Below are 23,938 nucleotides of genomic sequence, written 5' to 3'. Positions count from 1 at the left end.
AGTGCTGCATGCTGCATTTTTACAGTCTCATGACATTCCTTCAATCTAATTTGAAGCAGGCGTGGAATAGTGATCATAACATTGGGCTCTTTGTAATATTTATTTGACCTGCAGCATTAAAATGGCTGTTATTTCTCCTTCCCAAATTTGTTCTACTAGTTTCCACTTTTGCCTGTGTGACTTCCACCTGTATTTAGTTACTGTTGTTTAAGTTTTGTGGGAATATCTTCATTTAGATTCTACTTAAGCACAATGATGACTTAAACAAAACACATTTAGCATTCAATTAACATGATCTTTACTCCTTTGTGTCTGCTTCCGTAGTCCTGCTCTAATACGGAGTGCTGGGCGCTCCAGTGCACCGTGGGTTTGCTGGAGAAGGGGACTACTGCTATCCTAAAAGTGCGCTCCCGCATCTGGGCCGAGACCTTCACCGAGGTTTGTCAGAGATGACCCTTGCCTTAAAAATCTCACCAGACATGTACTGTACACAAACACATGTTCCTACCAGATGACAGGAGGCATAGCAAAGGAAATGGCTGTGCACTACAGATTAGTCTTTTCCCACCGGTGCCTGTGTATTTTCTCATGTCAGGCTTTGGCAGGAAGTTAGAAGCCATTTTTCCTCAAAGCATCAACAAAAAAAAAAAGAAAAAAGTTAAAACCTCAAATGTGAATCTGGCAAAGTTAGATAGCTGCAGTAGTCAGTCTCACATATCTGTTTGTGTTGATTCTGGATCAGATTTTAAGGCTTCCAGTATGCACAGTCCCACATATTTGCCTCAACAAATGGGACAACAGTTTCTAACACAATCAAGATTACAGTTTCTACAAGTTTACATTGTTTTGCTGTCTGCATGCCATATTGGAGCTACACACCGATTATTTACCACCTCCTGCATGTTGTAACACTAGGCATCTGTGTGAATGTATTGAAAATTCATTATCTGGTGTCACAGCTTCTCCTAGGAATGGAATGCTGAAGGGATTTTCTTTGTAAAAAGCCTACGGTCTCTGTCGCCGCCTAGTGTATAAGTGGTGGATTGCGTTACTTTTGAATCTAAAGTTTCAACTTGCTCTACTTCCTTTCAGAGAGCTTACAAGCAATATGTGCTGGAGTGCATGGCCAGATACAGCGTGGAGAAGATGCCTTATGCCATCTTACCCAAACATGCTCCCAGTGGACAAAAAAAGGTATTTTCTGATTATTTTTTTTTTCATTCTTTCCAGAGCGTCTACTTCTAACAGTTGTATTGTTTTAATTTTCTTTGTTGAAAGAAACTGACAAAGTGTGTTGTTGTCTTCAGGTGGTGACCCCAGTGGTGTGGAATAAGCCAGATATAGAGAACTCGGTTCCTTTATGGATAATCATCTTGGCCATTCTGGCTGGTTTACTGCTTCTGGCTCTCCTCATCTACGTGCTATACAAGGTCAGTGCTGCTGTAAACAAGGCTTTAACAAAATCTTGTAAACTGATTAGGTATGTGCTCATTTCTAATTTTGGCTTTTCTTAAAAAAAAATGTTTTATTGTAGCTCGGCTTCTTCAAGAGATCTCTACCTTATGGTACCGCCATGGAGAAAGCTCAACTCAAACCACAGGCTGCCTCTGAGGCCTAAACAACAACCACAACTACCAGAACCACAGCACCTGGCCATATGATTGCAAGGGAGAAACACGATGGAACATGTAGACTGAATGAGAAAGCAGTTGAAGAGAAAAGTAAAAGAGAGACCACTGGAACTCCACTGTGCTGCACTAGAGGAAGACACAAATCCAAAGATCTCCAAGCCAAATGAATGTTTCTTTTTTTTGTTTCTTTTTTAACTTATGTCTTGTTTGTTGGCAGGTTGGGATTTTTACTAAATAGAACTTTTTTCTCAGTGCCTCAAGGCTAACTTTAGACTGAACAATGAGAAAGCGACTGCAAAATACGCGCAGGCCTGCGGATGCAGCGAGACACCTGTTGGGTTTCCTTGTGCAGATTCGTGTGGTGGAGAGTTCTGTAATATCCCTTTAACTGCCTTATTTTGGTGCTAATGATCTCACAGGATATGGCCACATGTAGCTTATGGCAGCCAGGAGCTGTGAATTATGCTGCCCACTAAGGCCTGAAAGTATTCTTCTGGTATCTCCTTATCACATTATTGACAGATCAGTTAACAGGTTTTGGGTGAGAACAAGAACCTGGCTATAGCAACGTCAATATTACAGGCCTCCATCTGTTTAATAGCTCTGCTTTTAAGACAACATTTAAAGTTTTACATAAGGCCTTGACCTGTTTGAGGTGTTCCCCTGATTCTTGCCTAATGCATGCTGGGATATGCTCCAGCACCTCGCAACCCTGAACCGGATAAGCGGGCGTAGAAAACGCATAGATGGATGTTTCTTAACTGATCTCTCTCTGCCTCAGGTTGGTGGACAGCGCTTGGTTGAGTTGTTTTTGCACTCAAAGGAAATCTACTGATATAATTCCACCAAAGACTGACTGACTGACCTTCCTTTGAGTTCTGATTTTGACTCCTACTGATCACTTTGTTTATATCCTGTTCGTTCATGTTCAGAGTTACCAATGCTAGCATCATCGTCGCTGTGTAGTCGACTGGGATGGGACTGGAACCACCACAGACCTGAGAAACCTCACATTAGGCTTGAACCAGTGTGGTGCTTCTGTCAAACAAAACAAAGTGGCGTTCTCCTGAAGAATATTTTGCTCCCGCTCGGTTTGAATCAAAGCCACATGCAAGCAAATGAAGCTTAGGGGAAACCGCAGAGTTGATGGCCAATGGCGGGATGATGTCTTGAACCAAAGACGTGACAATCAATTGTAGCTTTGGCAGAAAGTTGTTGTCTGAGAGCAGGCGGGATCATCGCTCTTTTAGTGGAGGGCTGGGCGATACGAAGAAAATCAAATATCAAGATATTTTTGACCACATACCTTGGTATCACTATTGTAAGGTTGGCTATTGGTGCTTTTACAAAAATTTTACACAATGAGATTTTTGATAATCATCCTTGATGTGGATATAATGACTAACAGTCTAGTTCAGAAAATTACATCACTTTACTGTAATGCAGCCTTTAAAACCAGGAAAATATCCAAACTCTAAGACAATATCTAGTCTCTTATCAGTATATCAATATAATATTGATATACTGCCCAGCCCTGTTTGAGTGCGAAGGATCCATTTCCAGCTCAGAGCGTGTGTTACTGTGTTATACTGTATTATACTGTATGTTTGATTGCTTTTAGAGTAAAAGCTGCCAACGTTTAGAAAGAAAAGTGGCGGAAGTCATCCCACTACCAAAAGGCTACAGGGACTAAACATTATAATGCTTTGTGTTGGTTTTCTTTTATTTGTCATGTACATAGATTTCACGTGCCTTAAATGTAAATACTTCATGTCCGTGGGTAAGAGTTAGGGTTGTGTGTGCTTGCATGTGCACATGTGTGATTTCATGCATGCATGCATTTGTGTGAATGGTATATTTATGAATGTTTGTTTTGTGTATGAATTGGTTATTACCTTTCCCAATGCTTAGTCCTGTTCATCCCAATCTGTAGCTTGAGATTGTTGAGGTTAATCGATTCTGCATTAGACGTGACAGCATAACTACAGTCTAGGTAACTTGTTTAACTGCATGGTAGCAGTCAAAACACTGACAACCTCGTTGTAAATCCCAAAACCTTTCTGATTGTGGGGCAAATGTGTAGTTTTCAAAAATCAGTGTGTCTGGAATTCAAACCCCATGGGTCATTAAAAATGTATTCTCTATCAAAATAACTGTGCAACACTACTAAACAATTTAACATTTGACATGATATAGTTTATTGGTGTCCCCATATATTACAAAAAGTATGTCTTTATCTGCTGTTCTTTAATTTAAATTAATTTCTCAGCCAAGAGATTAAGACAGATACTTTTACTAAATTTAGTTGGCATCTAGTGTAAAACTAGGATGTGCAATGTACATAGTGAGATTTATTAGAAACATTCTGAAGCCATAGTCTAGTTATTAGTAAAAATTCACCGCGGGCCATTTACAAAAAGGTTGTTGACAGCAGTTGGAATGCGGGCCATGGTTTGGCCACCCCAAACCTACAGGATGTCTTGTACCTCTAACAAAGGGATAACAACTAGGCACTGGGAACTAAATGTTGTTTGGAAGTGCAATATTTATATTCACTCTTTTTTTTTTTTTAAAGATATTACAGTGCTTTCTTTTGTTTTATTTGTGACAGAGTTGTGATAAACCAGGATTTTTGATTCAAAGTATGTAATGAACACATACGCTAAATCCTTTGTACGGTTCTGGCTTTTTCACTTTCACTTGTTTTCTCACTAAACAAAGTGTGAAACTTTTATTTCCACTTCTGACGTACTCACCACTTCTACGCTGGACCACTTTTTCTGATGGTACTGTTTTTTTAATACCGCAGACTGACACAAAAATGCAACAACCAGAACACATCGGAGCTGAACTTGACATAGCTTCATAATTTATGTGCTCTGCTGTTGCACCTGACCAAACACCGACATTACACGAACCATATGTTTTACATGTGTTTGACTCATCATCACACTCTTTCCATATGCCTCTTCTTATTAGCTAGTGAGTTACAATTTGTCAAATGGTCCACAAAATCCCCATATGGTATTTAATTTAAAACATTTACCATTGTCTGTTCTCCACTGAAAATGTCGACCCATTATTTATAATGACAGGGGATCATTTTACTACTTCGTCTATGGTTACATCAGGGGAAGGCACTGGCTTTTCCTTTCTTTTTCTTTTACGTGTCTCAGCCCATTTTCACTCTCCAGGACTTCCAAAAAGAAGTTGTACATATTTATGACAAGGAGAGTATTTTTGAAATCAAAGGTTAACTGATTTGTTGTGAATTTCTCTCACCCCATATTGGGGAGAACATTTTTGTCAGCGGGAAGGATGGGGGGGTGGGGGGGTCTTTGGAGGTCACTTTTTACCTGTTATGGTTTGTACTTTTGAATAAAATATTTCCCTTTTTACAAACTCTTGTGCTTTCATTGAGACGTGTAATTGAGAAAATAATTTATTTAGAAAACAACATTGTATGAAAGTATATGCATGTCAGTTAGTGGCATCATTGCCCAAAAGAAAAGTGATCTGATACAATATATTAGTTTTAATGTGAAAATACTAGTGCACAAAAAAACTGACCTAAAGTGATAAACTATGGAAAAGATCTGTTGTGTGTGTGTTCTTATGGCCTTTTTGTAGATCCACACAAGGGATCCTTCCATTGACAGCAGTATGAACCTTTTCATTGCCACTCTGTTGCTAAGGCAACAGCTCTGCACCAAGTTTACTTCCTGTCAGCTACTGCATTAACAAACATTGCAACAGAATATACAAAGAACATTTAGAATGTTAATGTTGTCGAGTTTGAAAAGGTCTATACAAAATGTCACATCAATGATTTCTTTACACCAAAGACAGGCATACTTTGCTTAACTGTACATGTTGTAACACTGCCTTTGTGAGGGGTCAGTTTCCACTGTGGCAGACGCTCTGCTGTAAGGCTTTTTGGATAAAAACAAGGCATCCCACAAGTCCCTTTGGACACAGAATTGGATTCATCGTTAGCGGTTATAACTGTGCAGACAGCACTTTTTTGCTCTTGATGCTGTGCAGAAAGCTCATCTATCAAAGTCCAAGCTCCTTGAATTAAAGTGAATCCAGCGCACTCGACACCTCCAGACATCCATCTTATTCAGGCAGAGTGTGGATGTTTTTGTTCATCCAGCTTTAGTCCGTTCTTTGGTTCACATTTTGTGCTTCAGTCTTTGTACATCTTTGTACGTTGATGCCCTAGCATTCTATTGTTCTTGATAGCTGCGTTAGCTTGCGCTGGTTGTCAATCACTTTCAGGTTCTGAATGTAGTATCGGATGTTGCTGGGACTCCGCAGAGGAAGGGCGAGGTCGGAGTCTGGAGGAGAAGGAGAAATCGCTTTTGACTCGGCACGCGTTTAAGTGTTTGTCATTTTTTAGCTAGTAAAATTGAAAAGGACTAATGTGAGAACAAGGGAAAAAGTAAAACAGTAACAAGGCTGTGGAGCCACACCATTAGCTACAGGCGCTGTGTTTAAAAAAGTAAGACAAAACCAAACTATTTGTTAATGATATGGTAGATGTTGCTTACATGTAGATATGCGAGTATTAGGCCCTTCCAGAAACATCCGATCTGCCAGGCCCCTCTGTGGAGACGATGGCACTGCAGTAGAGAAATAGAAGTTTACCTACTTCATGCATCATTCAGCCAAATCATCCGTTTACTTCAACCTGCATGTGCAACTGTTTGACCTTTTCACCTAAACCCATGCCAGTGCTTTAGGTCTGCTAGTTGACAAGCTCAACTGGATGCCTTACCGTAAGGCTGGCTTCTGCATCCTCGTACAATTTTCACTGTCTTGGCAATCATGCGCTGTCGGAGAGGAAGGGTGAGGAAACATTTCAAGTTGTATGCCATGCCATGGTTTGTGAGGAGACTATAATAGAGCTGTGAAATGTTAAAATAACTCTTACCACTTTCTCAAAATTGACCAATTTGTCTACATAGCTTGGATTTCCGTCATTGATGAATGTCATGTCTGGACATAGGCAGGAACAGAAAACATGTCGGCGGTTAGTGAAGTCATTTACATGACATTCTATTGCTGTGTAGGCGACACTGCTGGTATATATCACCTTTGAGCAGCAGAGGCATGAAGGGGATGTAAGGAGGACTGAGTTTGGCCACAGCCAGTCTGTAGGCCCTGTGGTTGCGTGAGGGATCCTATAAGGAGAATAAACAGAGCACCTTTTTTATTAAGTTAGTGCACATAATGAATGTACTAAACAGTACATTTTGGAGTATTTATAAAATCTACTGAATGGGAGCATCTGGTGTAACTTACCATCAACCTCTCATAAGCACAGTAAATTCGTTTTGTCTTGCTTGGTATTCTCTGGAATAGACAATAACACTTTTTGTTATTTAGTGAATGATGATACTTTGTTGTGTCATCATGACGGTTTCATTCAGGGGTTTCTCACCTCCCAGGTCTTGTAAAGCCTGTGTACTGCACTGTTGCTCAAACCGAACATCACAGCGAAGAATGAATTGAGATTCTTCTGCTCCTTTAATCTGTGACAGAGAGGACACATAGCTACAAACCAGTGTTTTTACCAAACTTATTCATGAGGCCTATTGAAAATTGGATCGTAGTGGTTTGTCATTTGTAAATAGACACACTGCCGTAGTGAGCGTGAATGTCTGAACCAAATTTAGGGGCAATCCATTTTGTGACATTCCTCTGAAAAAACACAAATGTCAACCTCATGGTGGCGCTAGAAGAAAAATCAAGGGGACCGCCAAAGTCAGTAGGTCCAAATTTCTGAGGACCATGAATATTTGTACAAAATAATACATTTCAGTGTGAACCAAAGTGGTGGACTGACTACCTACATTTCCATCAAAACATGGCAACGGTTTTAATGCAACTAACCCTAACTTACACTGCGGCAATCTTTATGAACTTCTTGAGCAGAACGGCTCGTTTCACCAGATCTTCACAGAGGCACAGCTCGGTCACCACCCAGTACTGCACCTCATTGAAGCGACGCACAAACCGCTCCAGGTTAGCTGTGATGGCACCGGGGAACTTATTTCGGCCGAATATGTAGTAGACGAGCTCCACCTGCAAAGATAAAAACAATTATTTACATTACAGAAGTTTTTCTAGGTGACTTAATGAATATGATTTTCTTCAGAAACACGTGAAGCATGCAGGAAGTGTTGTACTGGAGTACCAGATGATCTCATGGCAAAGTGCCAATGGGTGTGACTCAGATACATTCATCAAAGAGATACCCTCTCCTTTGTTGTAATGAGGAAGTTGTTATATTATACATAAGGAAGTACTATATATGCTGTAATGAGATATCTGCTGGAGTTACCTCATGCATGGCAGTGAACAGTTCCCAATCATAGTTGGTGAGTTCATTGGCGATATCTTTAGAGCCCATCTGTTCGAGGATGTCCGTTGTTCCTCGCTCTGGACCTTGCTGCTCCTTCAGGGGCATCTGGGAGAAAGAGGCCGAGAGGGAGAGGAAATGAGAGGATAACAGATTGTGGTGGTGTGCACCTTTGATGGTAAACTGCTTTGAACTAAACCACCATGTCAAACTTAACTGTACGTACCAACCATCACGTATTTAAAAAAAAGAAATAGTATGGCGGGCATCTATTCCTCACCAGTTGTTCCACTTGGCTGCTTGTGCAGATGAACAGTCTCTCGTTGAGTCCCAGAGCTGTGTAGACTGCAGTCGCATCCAGCTTCAACTGAGCTCTTTCTGTGTGCATTTAATGAATCAAATACTCATTTTCAGCATAATGAACTGACAAAGAACAGTAGAAAATCACATTAATATCAGCTCTGAGTGCTTTATTACATTTTGCAGAAACTGACAATTTAAATAAAAAAACATCTATGCAAGATTTGAAAAAAAGAGAAAGATGTCATTAATCTAGTCCCACCTCCCGTGGAGTTCATTTTGACCAGGATGTGATCTCCGCAAGGTTTGACGATAGCTGACATCACGTCTTTTACAGATGTGTTCACTCGGAGCATCAGAGTGAGAGGTTTGTTGTCTGGCCTGTAGATCTCATACAGCACTGCAGCAAGAGAGAGACAAAATGTCAAAACATGCTGATTTGATCATTGATGACGTGAGTAAGGATGTGTTATCATGAACAACAGCTACAATGTGAGGTAACTACATGTATTGCAACATGTTGTAGTGATACATAGATAAAAAAAACAAGTTAAGTTCATGGATCACGTCACTGATTTGATTGTTTGATTGCGTGAGTCTTACTCGCCTTTATCTTGAGCTCTGATTGGTTGTAACCTCCACACTGGCTCCTCGCAGTTTGAAAACCAATCAAATTGCTGATTCTGTCGAGAGCATCAGAGTGACTCAGCAAGTCAGTGACATTAAACTGACAAATGACAGCAGCATGACATTTAGTTTTCTCATTAAAATTTATCTCTGGTGTTAAAAATCCTGCAGCCAGTTGTCACGTGCAAAAAGACAAGACGCGTACCCTGCTCAGTGACTGATATCCATTCTCCAATCTGTAACATAAAAGATGAAAAAACTGTTTTGGATCTCATGCTGCAATATCTATGATTTGGGAAATGTCTCAGAAATAGATGTTATGAGAGTTATGAGAGAATATAGATAATTTACACTTTTGTTCTCCTCCTTTCCCTGAACTGTTCTTTCAACATGCTGAACAGACGGAAATCTCCTGCCACCTCCTTCTTCAACCTCTGTTTAAGCACAAACATGGAAATGAAAACAAATGATTATATTATTTTTATAATATATATATATATATATATATATATAAAATCTATATTTTTAAATTGTGATGTAATTATTAAACAAAAGGATAAAATGGAGCATGCAATCCCAACCTCCAGAGAGTCCAAAGCAATAGGGTCTTCTTTCAGCAGAAGGCCATACAGTGCCACCCACTGGCCAATCAGCTTCACTACCTTCTGCTTGGTGGTGAGAATGTAGAAAGCCTTCTCCTGATCTGAACCATCAGAGAGCTCCGCCTGATAGGTGCAACGACGGTTAAGGAGCATATCACGAAAAGCTTTACAGACAAAAAAATCTGAAACAATTACGAGACACTGTATTCAAGCAGAACATATTAAATATTAAAATTTGATATTTACTTATGGTATCGAAATGCTGTTTGTTTAATCTGCTGGCATCATAATCATCATAAGCAGCAGCAGCGGCAGCAGCAGCAGTGGCAGTACATATTATATTCCTATCATCATCAGCATCACCACCACTGCGTATTAATATTGACCATCACAGGATATTGGTGCTGTAGTGCGGTACACAGCTGGCTGGTGGGCATGAAGACTTTGTGAGTGACCAGAAAGTCGCTCACACAGGGATCTGCAGGGAGACAAATATCACAAAATTAATGAAACAATAGAGTTCATCATGCAACTTCCCCAGTTGATTAATTTCATTCATTTTTGTATTACATGTTTTCTGAAATTTGATGATGACATTTGCACATACGGTATTATCTTAACAATTATGTGCTGATTTGCATTGGGTAAAGCCAGGTTAATGATTGTATAATTTTGTTGACATAATAGAGTCAAAGGAGTTTATAGAGGGAATTTTGGATATCTCTTGGAAATTGGAAATCAGAAAATACTGTCAACAGACCATGTCAAAACCATGTTTTTGGGAATAAAATGTTCTATAAAGAAACTACAGACACTACAGGTGAATACGGTAAAACTGTGTCACTGATAGATATCGCTTTGAAACTTCCCCAGTGGATTACTTAAATTTACTTAAAATCTAATGCCAACTTTTCTACAGACACAAATAGATAAAGTAATAAAATGAACACTTAAATGTGTATTTTGGAGTTTTCTTTCCACTTGTCTGAAAGAAGACAAGTTATGGAAGCTAAATTACAACAAATCTCAAAACTGACCAGCACTTAGAAAAACAATCTTTTTGCTTTAACTGACCACGTCACTCAAAAAAACAGAGAAAAGGCAAGAAGCTGCTTGCAGGGTCCCACCTATTGAGTCGTTTCCATTGGAGTCCAACTTTATTGTTTCCAATAAGTGTTCTAGGATTTTCTCAGGTGTTCCTGACATAACTGTGTACCTGCACAAAGTATAACAGAAGGGAGAAAGAACAGATTATTTAAAAAAACGTTAATATGTTCTTTGCATTGCTCTGCATGCATGCATTCTGCTTCTTAGTTGTGTTTGTTGTGTAATTAGTGCCTGATAATGTAGTATAATGTCAGTTCACTACAACTGCTCTTGTACTCATAATTTACATTCCTTTTTAAGGGTGACAGCAGATGACCAAGACTCAGTCTACAGCCAAGCTAGAGGCTCTGTGAGACTGGAGGCACAGTGGGGCTTTGAGTTAATTGCGAACACATCTTAGTTCATACTGTATTATGGGTTTGACTTTGCATATACCTTAACTGAACCCCCCCCCCCCCGCATTTGACGCCATGATTGCATATGTTTTGTTGTTGAACTGAAAAGGCATTGCCTTCCAGCACATACTGTATCTACGTCATAACTAAGTTTGAGGACTTCTTGCCTAATGGCATCAGGTCCAAAAAAATGTAGTGCTCCTCAGATCATACATCTTGGTTGTTTGGTGGTGAACAAGAGCATGCGATAGTAGTGGGATATTAGGATCCAGGACATCTAGTTGATTAAGGGATGACAGATGGGGAAGTAGGAACACACACGCTCAAATATACAGTTGTGGTAATTCCAAGTACAGTAGGTAAGTCATGGCTTTATACTAATGTCAGTCTGCCAACATGTCTTATTGACTACAATATTGGGTGTTGTTTTAAAATGGTAATCTGCCCAGATTAAGATTAAGATAATTTTTCATAACATTTTTGACTGTACATACTAACTTCTAGTTGATCGTTCATGTTGTGACTGTGAAGGCTGAGCGGTTCCTGGAGGACACGCACCACTATCGCTGCCCGGGTTGGGTGAATTTAAATATCTCGTATTTATTGATAACTATCTATAAATCAAAAGGATGTGAGACTTAAATGATTTTACATCGATGATTCGCCTCACTTAATTTGTCTGTCTTTGTCTCTTTAAGTCCAGTCAAGAGCTGATTATCATCTTTTAGGTTTTATTTGTTTGTTAACGCTGCTTCTTGTTTTATGTTTTAAGCGAACTAGTGCTGTCCTGTCCCTGTGCAGGGTGTCATATTGACAGCCAGTGGGTGCACTAGGGATGGTTTCATGTGGTGCCTGGACTTGCATTAGAGTGGTGCGTGGTGGTAGTTTGGGTGTGGTCTCCTTAGGTCGGGTGAGTGATGTCTTTGGTTGCAGTGATTATTCTTTTACCATCTGTCTTTGGTGCCACCCTGTGCTGCCCTCTCTCACTGTCTGTTCAGGCTTTCCTTTAGTAGGACCAGCAGATGGTAGTTTTAGTAATTCAAATGAAACTGTTTGAAACTGTGCTTTAAATGGTTATTTTGTCTGCTGTCTTTTTTTCAGAACTAGATGAATCTTTAATCATTGTCAAGTTTTGTTGCCATACCACAGGCTACAAGAAGATAGTTGAAGGTGTGCAAGTAGGAGAGGTCAACATCATGCTAATTCACTTTTTCTTTATGTTTGCTCAAACAATTTCAAGACTGATAACAAGTCATTACACATTGCAGGGTTGAAGTCCATTTTTTTTCCCCAGGCTTGTCAGATAACAGCGGTTTAATGAGACCGTAACTGCGTTTGACAAAAAGATCTGTATGCTTGTTATGATGACGAATGGCAGCATTAGTGTTATTGGCGTGATACAGTATTTGCCCACGCCCAGGTAGGGTGTCTTAATGATCATAAACCTGTAGAGTGTGTGAGAGTTTCTCACTTGCTGTTTCCTGCCCCTCCCTGCTCAGCCCAGTCGGTTCTCTTCTCCAACACCAGTACAGTTTTCCCATGCTCTTCAAGTCTCACTGTGTTAGCTTCCACATCCTGACGCACAAGAACAAGAGACATGGATGAAAGCACAGGCAAATACTTATTTCATATATCTGTGGACATGAATTTGTGGCGTACACAGAGAACAACTTTTTGACGTTGTCTAGACATGCAAAGTAATTAGTTACTCAGACACACCTTTAGGATGCGTATGAAGTCTTGTTTATCAACACGGAGGAAATGGCAGTTGTCTTCTCTCAGGATGATGGTGGCAGCACGAGGGGCATCATTCAGCAAAGCTAGCTGCCCAAAGTCCTCACCCTCATGTAGCGTAGTCACCAGGCCCTGCATGCACACAGCACTTTCAACATTACATTACACTAACAGACAATTCCAAGTCATTTCATGAATGCCAATTCAGATATTTCTTATTATGCCAGTAAATGGATTTACCTTCCCATGTGTGATCACATTTACAGAGCCTTTCCAGATGATGTACCAAGAAGTGCCTTTGTCCCCCTGACTGAACACTACATCACAAAAAGACAGTCAGTGCTAACATTGGTCTTTTACACACACTGTTTACAATGGGTTTTATTATGTACGCATGACTAGAAGGGCATAGTGAGAGACGAGAAGACTAAAAAAGACTCATGATGACCTGACTGTCTCCACTGAAGTAATGAATCAATTGTGACAGGAGGCTGTTTAAATATTATACAGATAACATATCTGAAAGGTGTGTTGTACAGAAGTGAATGCTAAGAGGCCATTTTGTGCACATGTGAACATAAGTGGTTCAAATCCACGGTGAAATTGTGTCTGCATGTGCATGTAGCAAGGCTGTAGCCGGAGCACTCACAGACTGTTCCGGCCTTGGCATGTGATTCAAAGACCAGCACCGATGCCAGCTCCTTACGCACCTACAAGCACAACAGGCAAAGAGATTAGACTGAACTGCATGGATTACTCCTAATGGCTCCTTGGTCAAAGTAGTTTAAGACTCAGAAGACGGCGGATGTGTGGCAACTTCTATTATCGTAAATGAACAAACAAGGTAGAAACATTATGGGGCAAACTGTTGCTTTTGCATTTTCTTACAATGGCAAGCGTTTTATCGTTGATTATGTTTATGCAAGAATTCTAGCCTTAAGCTTGTATGAAATTAAATTACCATCAAAGTAAAGCCTCTTAAGTGCAGTGTAATTGACCCTTTGCTAAGTTATGGCCCTCAAACACAGACTGGCCAATCATAGCGCAGCATCGGTCAGTTCCAACCAGGGTCCGACAGTTATCCGGTTCTGCTCCATAGACTCTCAAGCTGTCGTTTTAGATTTTCTTCAGTCTGGTTTTGTGGATTTTGAGCTAGTTGTGGTTAAATGTTGTGTAATAGTGATACTCGTTACCCTAAAAGGTTGGAAGGAGATATACGTTTCTAAAACGTTTCGTTTCTATGGCACAACCTGTGGACATTAGCAGGGTACATTAGCACATCATTAACTAGCTTTAGCTTTTACACTCTGAAGGTATACAGAATGTAAACACATGCTGCTTTTGCCTTTTAATGACTTTTTCTTTACAAGAACAGTGTTGTTCCTTCATATCAGATCGCCAGGTGATGTGGTGGTTCACTTTTACACTGATCTGTAGACTTAAGTCTTTATTTTCTTAACCTGTTTTCACTGCTGAATCAGTTTGACATCTGGAATGTATCCTTCAAAACCATATTGTAGACCCTTCTGTCTGCTTCTCTCTAAAAATCTTTTCTGCTTGTTTTTCTATAGTATTTATTCAGGGAGTGCAGTTAATGACTGTGTGGTCTCCGTGGTAGCTCTGATAGCTTGACAGAGTAGCAGCGGGGGGTGGCGGGGCTTAGCGAAGGGTCAATTGCTTGATTGTTTCACCTTTTTCCATGCACAAAAACTGCATACATTGACTTTAATCATAAGGACACGGATGTCAAGAGCAGGCAGTAAAAGTGACTCACAGAGGTGGAGAGATGAGCTGCAGCCTTGACATGGAGCAGCTCCTCATAGATGACCTCCAGGTCCTCAGCACTCCTCTGACTGGGGCTAAACACAGATGTCAGGGGGTAATCAACCACAGATGCACTTAGAAACTTTGTTGAAAGATGCAAGCTGGACTGTTGTATATGATCACTAAGAAAGGGACTTCATCATTAGTTCATTATCATTATTAGTTGTGTAAAGGCTCGACATACTGACCATTTGCGTAGAATCATAGTGAGCAGAGCATCGGGACCCAGCTGAGACAACAGCGACAGACTCTCCTGCAGCTCGTCCTCTGAGTCCTTCTCATTTGTTATGTGGTTCAGGCCAAACTCCGAGTCCTGGAAGCGGTAGAACTGGGTGTCCTTGTCATGGAAGTTCAACTCGTGTTTCACTTGATTGAGGCAGATCACAGAGGAGGGAAAACATCAATAAGACCCACATGTAACGAGACCTTTTAGAAAAAGGGTGATCACATAAAAATGAGATTTAGAAACGGAAATAATCAATACATTTTGACCTTCATGAGAAACAGTTGTTGTGCAGTGACTTTACAAAACTCCTGAATGACAAGATACATGGAAATACGATTCATTTATTCAGAGTGATCCCCTTCACTTGATGATGAAGCCTTTATATCCTGATTGGAGTGGTCTCTTCCAGGAAGACAGTGTCTCGTCCAAAGAGCAAAAGCGTTTGACTGAGTGGGAACACATTGTAAAACATATGCCCTGGCAGGCTCAGTGAACAGATTTCAAGCTACTCAAGCACTTCTGGGGAATTCTTAAGTGCAGCCTGAGTCTTGATCGTCAGAAAAAAATACATACTTCTACAGTCCATTAAGACATGAGCTCGCCCAACACGTATGGTAATTTCTCCTTAATTGTGGTTGCTGGTCATTGGTTGGTAGTATTTCTGTCTGTTGTGAAGCACATCCAAGCAAAGATGGATTTATTCTTGAGACACAATTCTGCAAACTTACCATGAACAAGGATTCCTTCATCCACCAAGACCTGCCACATTCCAACTGCTTGACTTCTTGATTGCAGGCATTCGTTTTGTTTCATCAGCCAATCAACAAGTTCCTTACCAGAACAACATTGTCTGTGAAAGAAATTAAATATTTGAATCAGCATGTATTTTGCAGAGATTTCTTTTTTTTTTTTAACATGGAAGAAAATATGGGTACCTGTATGTTTTGAGGTGATGCTTTCTGTCTCTGATCAGACCTGGGTTGCCCTCCATCATGACATTATACACCGCTCTCGCTGCCTTTACCACACGATCTGAAAGAAACTTAACAAACATGACATAAAAAAAGCAGTTAAACTATTGTGTCATAAATATTTGTGTGAGTTGTGTTGCCTTTTCAGGTGATGAAACAGAGTGCGATAGAGCGAAAAAAGCAGTTAAACTATTGTGTCATAAATATTTGTGTGAGTTGTGTTGCCTTTTATCATGTGATGAAACAGAGAGCGATAGAGCGAGGGGGGGGGTTGTGTACATAAAGAAGAAGGATAATAACACAAGCGGTTTTGTTTACTGAAACAGTCGGCCGGAGTGCTGGCAGCAGACAGAAGTTGGCAAAAGATAAAATTACGTTTGCATGTATAAGTGAAAGAGACAAGTGTTTCTGCATTTCCCCTCAGTGTGAAGATCTTGTGATGGGAACCACGTCATCAATGTGGAGATTTATGTGGGCGTTGTAGTGTAATGTGGTGCGTTTGTGGGTTGCAGGGAGGCGAGAATGTGTTAAAAATGGCTATGTTAAACTCTCCCACACGCTGAGCTGCCTCTACAACTCGCTCTCTGGGCGGCACACAGCGACAACAAACTTTCACTTTCTGACCACCCTCAGTATATTTCCTTTGAACCTTTCTCAAATCTTTCCGCTCCCTTTAACTCCCACCCCCTGACACACATACAGACAACTCACTTGGGTCAGGTCTAAACCCCCCCACCCACCCAAAAAAAAAACTGCAGACAAGGGTGCAAAACCTGTCAACCACTGATGCAGAAGCAAGGCTTATGTAACAGGAATGGGCTTTGTTTTTGCCTGTAATGCAGCTGTCCCATTTCAGGCCTTTTAACGCTTTACACGACAAGCTCTGCTTCCATTTCAAAAACAAATTGGATCTAACAAACTCCTTAACAATAATTACTGTCTTTATGAATGACTGGAGTATACATCTTTATTGTGCTCCTCCCTATTAAACTTACTCTCTCACACACCCTGCACAAAGTCTTGTGACTCCACGAGTGACTGAGATGGTTGCTTGTTTGTTCTTTGGATTTTCCTCAAGGCACTGCTATATGTCCAGGGTGGTCTAGAGATACACACAGAGCCCAACAATAACCATTTCCTATATTAGTGTACCCTCTTAAGTAGAGTAGTGATGTAAGGAAGCAATTGTCACCTGCACCCTTTGCCTTTTCTAGTGTTCTGCAACTCCTTCAGGATATAAAAATGCCTGCTGAACTTTGACCGATCTACTGACCCCTTTGCTCTTAGGGGGCTCAGACACATGCTTGTTAGATCGATGTTCATGCAGGACTGCTTATTATAATGTACAACAATAACAAACTACTGTGGGTAACACTGTACAGCACAAACTGCAACCTATCAACCCCACATTGGGCTGTTCCCAGACCTGACATCAACAGAGTAGCCCAAATGTGCCCCAAAGCGTCTGCTGTGCCCCTCTGGAGTTGTGTTGTCTAGAGGTCACCGCTTTTCCCAGGGGCCCATTTTCCCCTGGGACTCACATTCTCAGGCATGTCAGCTCCAAAAGTCATTTTCTTGATGAGGCCATTTTCCATGACCTAACCCAGTCCCTATAAAAAACAATATCAAAAGCCATATTTCACTGAGGGGTACTAGCCCCCGCTGCTAGACCTGGCCATCATGTAAACATGCAGAAACATTTTCTATCACTGTGATTCATTCCAGCTCTGGCTGTCTGCGTTGAACAGTGTGTTGTTTATTGTCTGAATGTAGGCCACCTAATCATGTTATCTAGGAACCATAACCAGTAGGTAACTGTTCCAAGTGAGTCGAATTACAGAGCAAACACCTTTCCCAGGAACAATGTACAGTGTATGTGTGTGTGTGTGTGTGTGTGTGTGTGTGTGTGTGTGTGTGTGTGTGTAGCAGTGTGCAGTGATCAACACTGATGTATGGGCCATCTGTAAGGTTTGGACAGGCAGTTATTACTCATTTTATGACTCGGCTTGATTGTGCTGTTCAGGCCATTTTACAGTCAGAAGCCTGTATTTAAAAAGTGCCTTAAAGTCCAAGTAAAATGGAAGTTAGCGTGTCTTTAACATCTGTAAAGCGAGTGTTTCCCAGTGAAACGGAATATTTTTGTTATAATAGGGATCTAAATTAAATCCTTTGCATTTGATTGGATCGCTGAAAAGTGGGCATGCTTAGAGTTTTCACCGCACAGAGCTACAGAAGACTGTGCTCCACAAACACCTCACTTGTCACTAAAAGTTGTAGATTGATTGATGAAATTGATTTTTGTTTATAAAAATAGGTGCACAATATGACCGGGGATGTGACCTAAAAGGGTTCAACATTTTATTTTCATCTCAACTTTAAGACTGCTAATAAACTTCATATTGTTTTACACTTAAACTGTCAATTGTAGGATCTTTACCTATGATCCTCAATAACTGCATCTACTTTTCTTGCAGGGCTAGCTACAGAACGGCTGCTCTACAGCCTGTACATGTTTCCTCAAACACTCTTCAGCAGGACATGTGCTCACTGTCACACAGGAGTGAACACACTCATTTGGATGCCAGAAAGTAGTAGTATCCCAGCACAATCACATGATCTATTCTGTGTATTATGTTCTTTCAATTTATTCTGGTCCTGGCTGAAAGCATTAGTCATAGTCTTTTGAAGTCTGTAGTACGTGATTTGGTTTCATGCATGCATCTTGTGGGGTGGAATGATGATGAGTACAGTTATCTACTGTCTCTCCTCTGTAGGCGAGACATTTCTCCGTTTCTTACACTCGGTGACCTTGGTGGGCTGTGTTGTGTGAGAAGGAGCTACAGATGAACACTGTGTGAGTTGACAAGGAGCTGTATGCGGCTTTGTGGACTGTACCTGACTTTCTCTCTGAGTGAGAAAAATAAGACCACACTATAGGAGGCAACATTTCTATCCTGCAATACATGACATATATGGGTTCTTCCTGACCTTTTGATTTAGGTCGTTCAGCATCAGATCTTTCAAGTATACTGCAGCTTATGTGAACTTACACCTCTGACCTACACTAGATGAGTATGGGAAAGTTGCCTGAAAAAGTCAAACACATCATATAACTTTGTGCAACCTATGTATCCAAGCTACAAAGTCCTGCACCTTCAGAACAGTCGCACATCAATCAAAGGCAAGTAAAAGGTATGTGAGAAGTTTTTGTTGACAAAAATGACACTGGAGCATGTCAAACCTGTTACACATGTGAAAAATGTGTTTCTGCCGTTAAGATAATGATCACATTTGGTGGATTCCACCTCAGTGAGTTCAAACACAGGTTATTAAAAACAATCCGTCTTGTATGGTGTCATCAGAATGTATGATTCTCATTAGGGACTTAGGATCTGAAGCCAACATTTGCTAAGCAACCGAACAAAGATACAAAAGGTTAGCGACACCTGCCTCCTGCAGACACGGTGACTCTATTCTCTCTATCGTCTCTCTCTAGCACAAAACCCAATGCACAGGGATTGATTCTTTTGGGGTTGAAAGATGCTCTCTCACCCTCTCTCTCTCTCTCTCTCTCTCTCTCTCTCTCTGAACAGGATTCACTTCCACTTCAAACCCTGTATGAGTGTTTTTAAAAGTTCTCTCCTTGGCATGTTGTTGAAGAACCCGAGATAAGGCAGTGTGAGGGGCCTGGACTGGGTAGGGCTCAGTTAGCTGCGGGCCCTGGAGTGCCCTTTAGACTCCTTGTGACTGCCTGCACCGCTAGGAATGTGTTTTTTAAGACTCGCTTGAGTAGTAATGCAGGATATTATAACAACAAAAGAACAGGTTCAGCAGTTTGAGAGGATGCAAGCACTGCAACTCTGGATGATAGCCGAGGTCAGTAGAGCCACGAGGAGAGAGGGGCATCCAGGCTGGTGATAGTTTAGAGTCACATTTAAGGGCCGCGCCAACCAGTGTCAAATATGGTGATCAGCTAATTTGCAGAGTGGCAGATGGAGAGCCTGATGTGTGCTTACAAACCTGATCATGAAATTGTTATGGATTGAATAAAAACTTGCAATGGACATCACATGACAATAAAATGCGAGCTAATAATTAACCCTGATGACCAAAGCTCAAGGACAATCCACTTTGCAACAGTTCATATTTAATACAATTGTCTGTTTTCAGGTATGTTGCAGGAGGCAATACATACAATCCCGCTTCATGCATACCTTCCTATCTTCAGCAGGAGTTTAAAAACATCAGTGAGAACATTGATTTATTTCTGCTGTAGGGAGGTAGTGTAGCAAAGCTCTCCATCTCTGGCATACACACCTGCTTCATAGTGTCCTTTGAATTCAGGGCCTCTGGCAGCGGAGTCTAAGAGAAACAGGAAGAGAGACGTTATCACCTCTTAGCTATTTCTTCACATCCAAAGCCTCTGAAATAAAGCAGATAACTTGCTTTGGAACGGCATTCCACAGGAACTAGCTGGACTGGCCGTTGATGATAATCTTGCTGCGGTTCCACCAAATAAACAGATTAACCAAGCTGGACTGGCCAGATAGAAAGAATAATTATTTTCTTTTCATTTGGATGAAGGTCAACACAAATACATTATTACAAACCTGCGCTTTGTTACCATCGTCTCCAACGAGGTGTGGGTGGGTGTCAAGTGTGTGTGATGAAGTGGGAGGTAAGAGTACATAGACATCAGCAAAGGAAAGTACAAAGCCTGTTGCCACGCGTTTTGTTAAGTGAAAAGGTTGCTTTTAACTATGGACTGTCCTTTTTTTTTTTTTTCTAAAAGGCTTTTGAATATCCCAACCATTAGAGATAATGCACTGCAGTGGCTGCAACATATAAACAAATGTAATCATTTCTTGTTTTTGGAGACCTTACTCTCTGCACAAAAGCCAAGTCAGCCCTAATTTTATGCCTAGGGACAGAGATATATAGTGCAGGCAGTGTGGTTGCACTATAGGGCCTGAGGGTTTGGAGGTCCATAGAGGGAACAAGCCCTTGCGAGTGATTCAGAGTGCCAACTTGGAGATACACCTGTGTTCAAAATAGAACTCACCATAATGTAAAAAGGGTAGCAACAAAATGTAACATTTTCCTATATAAACTATAAAGACCAAAATAGACCACTATGGGTGGATAGCCCAGATAGCCCCTTGCCCGCAATGTCAAGTGCCCCCAGTGTGGGAAAACCACTGTGCATGCCCAAAGTCGTTGGCAACTAAAGCGGATGGCAGCAATTTGGTACCAGGTGTAGCTGATTGCCTGTTGCCCCGCTGCAATTTGATTGGCTGTTTGCCAAGTACTGCTGTCGTCATCTGCTAGTAGTCTGCAGAAGTTTCTCTTGAAGAAGATAGTAACATGAACAATTTGGATTATCTTCTAGAGCACAAATTGAAAAGTCTGCCTATTAAAGATAAAGTTATGATTTAACACCTCGGTGGCCACTAGCCACGGGATATTGTTATAAACCGAACCGCTGTTAAAAATAATCGCTGGTTCTCCAAGAAAAAAATGGCTAATTTAACTGAGCAGTTTAACAGCAAAACGAGGAGAACAGGTATGTTAAACTCTGTGTGGGGAATGTGAAATTGCACAGTATGGCAAATGGTGTGATTTTCTAGTTTTGCAGTATAGTTGTTGCCATGTGTGTGATGTTACTTCGGCCTAAATTGTACAGTTATTTCCTCTTTGTGGCTTACTTTTTAAATGTTTTTTATAATCCCTTTCTAGCCAACTTTTACCTGTATTCCAAAGGCAATTGCTTTCAATGAATTTAAGTCTGAGACTTATGAAGAACTTTTTCAAACCATTAATTAAGATTGAACATTTTCCTCCAGATCTGGTAGCTCGTGGGTATTTAGTGTCATATCTGGACCCTCACAAACTGATTTTATAGGCACTACATTTCACTTTTGTCTCATTGGGTTGCATCATGTTGCAAGGACAAGTATTTCCTTAATAGGATGGGTACCTCTGTAACACATGAATTTCTTTCTATGTGCTGTATTGATTGCATTGCATGGGCAGCTTACAACATGTAAAATGTGCCAGGTAATCACTTAACATAGCTGTCAATTAAAGTATATTTGACTGAATGTGACTCCATAAACCATAGCATATTTGTAACAGTTATGACCCAACGATAAGGACACGTGCCCCCCTGACTAGACAAACACGTGTGAAAAACAGTGTTCTTCTAGGTCTGCAGACAGGAAGACGCATTAACAGCTTTTATGAATGTGAGGTATTTTGTTCTTCTTTGCCTCCATGTCTCATCCCTGGTATGAACGAGCAATAAAGACAGGGAGACGATGCCCTGGCATCTCCTACAGCAAAAAAAACTCAGTTATGCCTCTGAAGGAATTTTTCTGCATTAGCTCAGATAAAGAATTGGCAAATGCATCAGTGCAAGTTAAATAGGGCTTATTATTGATGTCATGCCTAAAGTCACCATTTTGGGAAAAAATATTACTCTCTTCAACTTTGATTAATCCAGCCTAAGATGTAACCTGCAATTATTAAAGAATGTTGTTATTGAGGTAGATGCCACTACTTTTGTGCCAGTATAGTACAAACATTGTTCCCAGAGAATAGATCATGTGTATAATATCAAGTCAGTGCAATAGGGTGTTTGTCAGTTTGCTGTCAAACTTAAACTTTACACTTTTGTGTGAATCTTGTTATTGGCCTGGCGAGGACGTCTCTGTGGAAGTACTTATGTGTAATGTGTCATGTATAAGATAACCTGAGTAAACACAAACTCACTTGGTGCAAGTTGAACATTTGAGAATATGTGTAGCTTTTTACAAACATATGTGCCAGTTATTTACAATATAATATAATTGTAAAGTCGAATTGTAGTTTAACCTTTTGAGATGCTTTATGAAAAAATGTTACATTGATATTTGGCTGGTCAGCAGGAAGTTCAGAGTGCAGTCTTTTGAGATTTACAATCGCCTTTGACGTATTGTTGGTTAAAAGTCAAGTAAATTTAGAGCCTCGCCACTGTTCTGTGTCTTCCTGTGACCTGGAGACAAAACCTCCCCTTTGTGCATTCTTCTACATACTCTGTAAACTTAGCGGGGATGTTGAGGTGAAGGTGAACAATAAACAATACTGTATTTATAACCCGAGTTTAATAAAAGAAAAGAAAATAAAGACTTTGTGCTGCTTTGTTGCCTTGTTGAATTTCCACTCCCAATTTGCTAAAACAATAGATATGCTTCAGTTAACTAGAAGCATTCTTGAATTATCGTGCCAGCTGCTATTTTGGGGACCCTGGTGAGAGGAAGTGAGGTTGAATAAACCCCATTTTCACAAAACAACTTTCCCCTGATCTCTTTCTGCACCTCTCATGCAACTCTAATTTTGAGTTTCAGCACAAACTATATGCAATGTCCTCCTATGCTGAAAGGTGTCTGTCACTTAAACAAAAACAACTTTTTAAGTCTATAAAACCATGTGTCAGACATTCTATAGACGCCAATTTGTACCACAAATGATGAGCTTTTTAGAATCTTCCAGACATGTACAGAGTAATCAACAGACATGATGATGATGATGATGATGAGGAAGGTGGACTATTATCACCACTCTCTACTCTCCTGGACATCTTTCTGTGCCACTTTTCAGTAAACTAATGCTCGTCTGTGATCCATGAACTACTCAGTTATTTCTCTAAAGTAAACCTGAAAGCAGCATACCCAGCTGATGCCTCGTATGGTCGGTGTTTCCACAGGCGAGCGGTCCGGGAACACTTGGTAATTGTGACTCCGAAACAGATGCATCTTGTCTCAGATCCAAACAACCGACAAACAACTTTCCCAGTCAGAAGATCTGCACACGGACTTGGCACCTCCAGACATTATTCACGGCAAAGTAGATCGACCCGTCTTCCGCTCATTACTGCACACCGACAACGCAACGCAGCGACAGTGTCGGCTCAGGACTCCGCATTTTCGTCCTACAAAAATCCGGGCAGGATTCTGTACCTCGTCCCTGCATCCAAACCCAGACCCGGCTACTTCGATAGACGTGTCTGCCTCAGTGGGGACGGAGTGTGAAGGCTTCTTCAGCCATCCCACGCAGCACAGGCGCACTGCTGAGTTGCGTGTGCGCGCTGCTGTTTGGCTTTGGCAAGGAACTAAT

At 40.8% G+C, this 23,938-nt stretch overlaps 2 protein-coding genes across 2 annotated transcripts in view; one reads left to right on the top strand and one right to left on the bottom strand.

The window, feature by feature from the left end:
- The window catches only part of itga5 (integrin, alpha 5 (fibronectin receptor, alpha polypeptide)), a 35,737-nt gene extending 30,751 nt beyond the window's left edge, over positions 1–4,986 (top strand). The window contains exons 27-30 of the mRNA XM_068733234.1: positions 325–438; positions 1,093–1,194; positions 1,308–1,430; positions 1,535–4,986. Of these exons, the coding sequence (XP_068589335.1) occupies positions 325–438; positions 1,093–1,194; positions 1,308–1,430; positions 1,535–1,618 (423 nt within the window). The 3' untranslated portion in view covers positions 1,619–4,986. The remainder of the gene's footprint in view (positions 1–324; positions 439–1,092; positions 1,195–1,307; positions 1,431–1,534) is intronic.
- Positions 4,987–5,057: 71 nt separating this feature from the next.
- rapgef3 (Rap guanine nucleotide exchange factor (GEF) 3) lies at positions 5,058–23,938 on the bottom strand. Its single transcript, XM_068733235.1, is given in 27 exon segments — positions 5,058–5,971; positions 6,185–6,256; positions 6,412–6,466; positions 6,568–6,632; positions 6,730–6,817; positions 6,939–6,989; positions 7,078–7,168; positions 7,540–7,721; positions 7,981–8,106; positions 8,279–8,376; positions 8,561–8,698; positions 8,906–8,981; positions 9,131–9,161; positions 9,277–9,359; positions 9,507–9,657; positions 9,927–10,005; positions 10,655–10,743; positions 12,501–12,604; positions 12,749–12,895; positions 13,004–13,080; positions 13,413–13,473; positions 14,538–14,622; positions 14,776–14,953; positions 15,542–15,663; positions 15,749–15,855; positions 20,102–20,146; positions 23,494–23,938. Coding segments are annotated over 27 exon segments (2,682 nt in total). The 5' UTR covers positions 23,656–23,938; the 3' UTR covers positions 5,058–5,852.

Source organism: Cebidichthys violaceus, unplaced genomic scaffold (genome assembly GCF_023349555.1).
Source record: "Cebidichthys violaceus isolate CVI_PGR_0920_01 unplaced genomic scaffold, fCebVio1.0.p SCAF_6, whole genome shotgun sequence".
Classification (NCBI taxonomy): Eukaryota; Metazoa; Chordata; class Actinopteri; order Perciformes; family Stichaeidae; genus Cebidichthys; species Cebidichthys violaceus.
Note: the sequence above shows the minus strand (reverse complement) of the source record. Positions and strands in the feature narration are given on the sequence as shown.